Below are 3,883 nucleotides of genomic sequence, written 5' to 3'. Positions count from 1 at the left end.
AACGTACAGTTAAATTAAGAACCTCCTCCTTTTTTTAAAGTCGGTTAAAATACGAAATATTAACTTCAATTACTTCAAATTTAATCGTAACCATTAACTGTACACGAACGTATTTGAAATATCACTGGCATAATGGATTTTTAGGTATTAAATGAAATATCTAAAAATCTTCTACGCGGAGGTTTTTTGGCCCATATTGGCCCAGTACGTAATCGGGTCTTGATACGTTTTCAAGACCTGTGTATTTTCTTCGACGTGCAGGTTCCATCACGACGCCATCTTGTGGCACCCACTGAGTGACAATACATGTTTATTTCTCTGGGTGCATACGTGGGCGAGCTTATTAATAAAAACACAAACAGCATGTTTTGATAAAAAAATTTAATTTACAAAAAATCACAAAATATGTAAAAATGTATAGAAAATATAACTGTATTTAATTTTGATCGCGTGTCTACTAGAGTGTCAAGGAATTATTTTGCACTCGGGCATTACATCGGCGCTGTGCAAAAGGTCTTTTTTAAACAATGCTTTTAAAGATCACCTTAGCTCATCTTATTGTATTATTTATTGAATTGGTGTCATAAAGAATAAGTATTATATACATATATGTATATGTAAATGGAAAATTATTTATAACATTTCATTCGACAACATGTACGCCACCGTCGTCTCCGTCGTCCACTCGAACAACGTCATAGCCATTTGCGCCACCGTCATCTACAACGTGTACGCCGTGGGCCCCCTAAAAAGATAGATAAAATGTTACAACATCGTAATACAACAATAGATAAACTTTCTTTTTAGCGTCTCGATTGTGACGTTTACATTTTGTGAGGTTCAGTACTTAGGGTCGTATTCTAGAACTCTACTCAATGCACAAGTCAGGATTGCACTGGAAACCCTATACGACCCTAATGGCAGGGACTTGAGTATGATTTCGAGTGCTTTAAACCATACTCAAATCCTGACTTGAGCATTGAGTAAATTTCTAGAATACGACCCTTAGAGTCTGAAACAGCATTAACAGTGGCGTACAGGTCCTCGCGTGTGTAGGTGTAAGGGCACGCAAGGCAAGACAAAAGATGAACCATTGTCTGAGGAGAAACAGTACACATACATGTGCTCTCCGAGTCATAAGGTCGCGTGTCCATGCCAAGAAAAGTCGCCGAGTGAATGCAAGAATTCGTATCGTTTCTACATACGAACTGTGTACACTGTCTCGGTGCTGGACAAGAAAAAATCTTGTCTACCCCCGATACGACGCGCTCTGCCGCTACTGTATGGGGCGGGGTGAGGTGCATTGTCAGTAAATGCGCGTGGACGGGTGTTGCTTAGTAGTCAACATATAGAACAACATATTTCTTCCCACAGTCTGTGGTAAAACGACAGCTACCTGGAAGACTCGTGATGCACTGACACATGACCTACACACGTCTGTCCAAAAGCATTCGTATCGTGTACATATTCATCATCTTTTCGTCTTCAACAAACACGATATGTTATCGTGGCTAGATCCGAGAAAGTTCTTGTCGTGTGTGAAGACCATTCTCATCTTTTCTGTAGCACACGTCGAATTTCTTAAAGTGTACACGCGCCCCAATCCCACCTGTGCATGCTCTCCTTGCTTCGGCCGCCTTGGGTCTGTAACCTATTCAGAGACTTCCAAGTTTGCCTAGGTAGATCATGCCTAGGAGAGAGGCGCTTCTACAGCGGAATTTCTATTATGAGTAAAGAATGAAATAATATGAGTATATTACTAGAGCTTTCTGCATTGCATATCATTATACACACACAAGCTCATTTTTTTATATTGTTACTTTCTTTTGTTAATGGTATCCATTATTTTAAATGTATGTATAATTCTTATTACATTAATTAAATTTTTATTGAATTGATATTCAATTATTTTTTGTGAAATTACTCCACTAGTTTGTTATAATTATTAATACAAAGATCGAACACTCAGAAAAAGCACTCAGAAAAAATTCCTTCGATCCGGTCGGATTCGAACCGACGTCTTCTTGCATACCGTGCCAGACGCTATACCAACTAAGCCACGGAACGAACCAACGGACCTCACGAATTCTTCTATGTGCTTGAGTCATGTCTTTGTACTTGGTCTTTCAACGACTTTTTAGTCGTTGTTTTTTCTGAGTGTTCGATCTTCTTATTACATTTTTTCTTCTTTTTTAATCAATTTTTTCTAGTTAAACTAGAACCCTGTCTTAGTGTGAGGTTGATTAAGACACGGAGGAACAAAGGCTCTTTACTCTATTTTAAGAGTAAGTAGTTCTAAATGTCCCGTAGTCCAAAATTTTTATATAAATACTTTTTAGTTTTCATCCCGGAAGCTACCTGCAAGAGCTAAAAGGTTCACTAGCAGATTTTTGTCATGCAAGTACGCAGAAGCTGTATAATAATCTTTAGTATTAAATTTTTGTTTCACTATAGTCATAAACCTCGTGAATGGCAAATTTTGAATATCAACTGGAATCTTTTTGTAGAAGCGTATATATTACCACTTATTTGAATTTGAGAGTTTGTGAAGACGACTGCTAGTTTATTTTTATTTCTCGTTTTAATGTCTGTCAATATTTTTCACAAATAAATTACTATTCTTCTTAACATAAATTACAGTTATGATCATACCTGACCACCATCCCAACCATCGTAACCATTTACGCCGCCGCCTGCTACATTTACGCCATCGTAACCATTTACCCCGCCATCTGACACCATTACGCCATCGTAACCGTTTCCGCTACCGTCTGACACCATTACGCCATGAACCTAAAACAAAATTATAAAAATGATGTTATAAAAAAGAACAAATATAAATATAATTAGAACGTTTTTTATAAAAAAAAGTGCCTTCAAATCTTTACGAAAGAGTTCTTCCGGGAATGTACTGCCACCTTACCTCTTTCTGCCGCCAAGCCGTATAGTGACTATTACTGCTTTCCGGTTTGAAGGGTAAGGGTGCTGGTGAAATTACAGGCACATGGGACTTTTCAATTTACGGCTCAGGGTGACGGGCGCAGTGGCAGTACACCTCAGATTTTTGCGATTTAAAGCTCTGAGTGGCACTGTAACTGTTATGGACAGGCGTGTAGCTTACCATTAGGCACACGACTTGTTCGTCCCGTCACTTAATATTATAAAAAAGTAGTTTTTTTTAATAAGTATGTACATACGTCGCAGCACGGCTTCCTTCGTGGAGCACTTAGCGTGCATTCGATAGAGAAAATGGAAAAAAATATATTATGAGTTGCTATTATTGTACTGGAGTGCGTGTGAATGGCGTCTTCCGTGTTGTATGCTCTAAGTTCGTACCTGACCACCATTCCAACCATCGTAACCATTTGCGCCGCCGCCTGCCACATTTACGCCATCGTAACCATTTACGCCGCCATCAGACACCATTACGCCATCGTAACCGTTTCCGCTACCGTCTGACACCATTACGCCATGAACCTAAAACAAATAGAAATACAATTATAACATTTTTAACGAAAAAACCAACCTGATAATCTTTTTTATCCGTTTTTGCTGCGTTTGTTACCGCGGTCTCCTCAAGGATAATATTGTGACGATGAGATCTTATTCATCGTCTTTTCTCTGGTTTCTGGCCATTTACTTTCAAAATTTTTAATTATTCTTTAATTCTTTTGCCTCGTCATTTTCACTTTACTTCATTTCGTCGTCACTCTCGCCAAATTCTCGAAGAGTGAGGACGTGCGTATGTATCCATCTTGTAAACTCAACGTCACTTAATGTAACTGTTTTAAAACATTGGATATATATATGTATACAGGCTCTTGTGGGGTAAGTGGACCGTTCGTTAATGCGTAGTAAGAGAGTGTTTTATAGGTACTGTTGT

At 38.4% G+C, this 3,883-nt stretch overlaps 1 protein-coding gene across 2 annotated transcripts; it reads right to left on the bottom strand.

Moving 5' to 3' along the window:
• Window positions 1–431: 431 nt before the first annotated feature.
• On the bottom strand, window positions 432–3,473 carry LOC113239079 (glycine-rich cell wall structural protein 1.0-like). Of its 2 annotated transcripts, XM_026475947.1 has the most exons (4): window positions 3,337–3,473; window positions 2,731–2,793; window positions 2,653–2,691; window positions 432–745 (listed from the first exon to the last, which is right to left on the bottom strand). In XM_026475947.1, the coding sequence occupies exons 1-4, from the start codon at window positions 3,463–3,465 to the stop codon at window positions 644–646; spliced, it is 333 nt and encodes a 110-aa protein (XP_026331732.1). In that variant the 5' UTR covers window positions 3,466–3,473; the 3' UTR covers window positions 432–643. The 2 variants fall into 2 exon arrangements, with proteins under 2 accessions (XP_026331732.1, XP_026331731.1); XM_026475946.1 differs by having other exon boundaries at window positions 2,653–2,793.
• Between the last annotated feature and the right edge of the window lie 410 nt (window positions 3,474–3,883).

Source organism: Hyposmocoma kahamanoa, unplaced genomic scaffold (genome assembly GCF_003589595.1).
Source record: "Hyposmocoma kahamanoa isolate Upper Pololo Valley unplaced genomic scaffold, ASM358959v1 99408, whole genome shotgun sequence".
Lineage (NCBI taxonomy): Eukaryota > Metazoa > Arthropoda > Insecta > Lepidoptera > Cosmopterigidae > Hyposmocoma > Hyposmocoma kahamanoa.
Note: the sequence above shows the minus strand (reverse complement) of the source record. Positions and strands in the feature narration are given on the sequence as shown.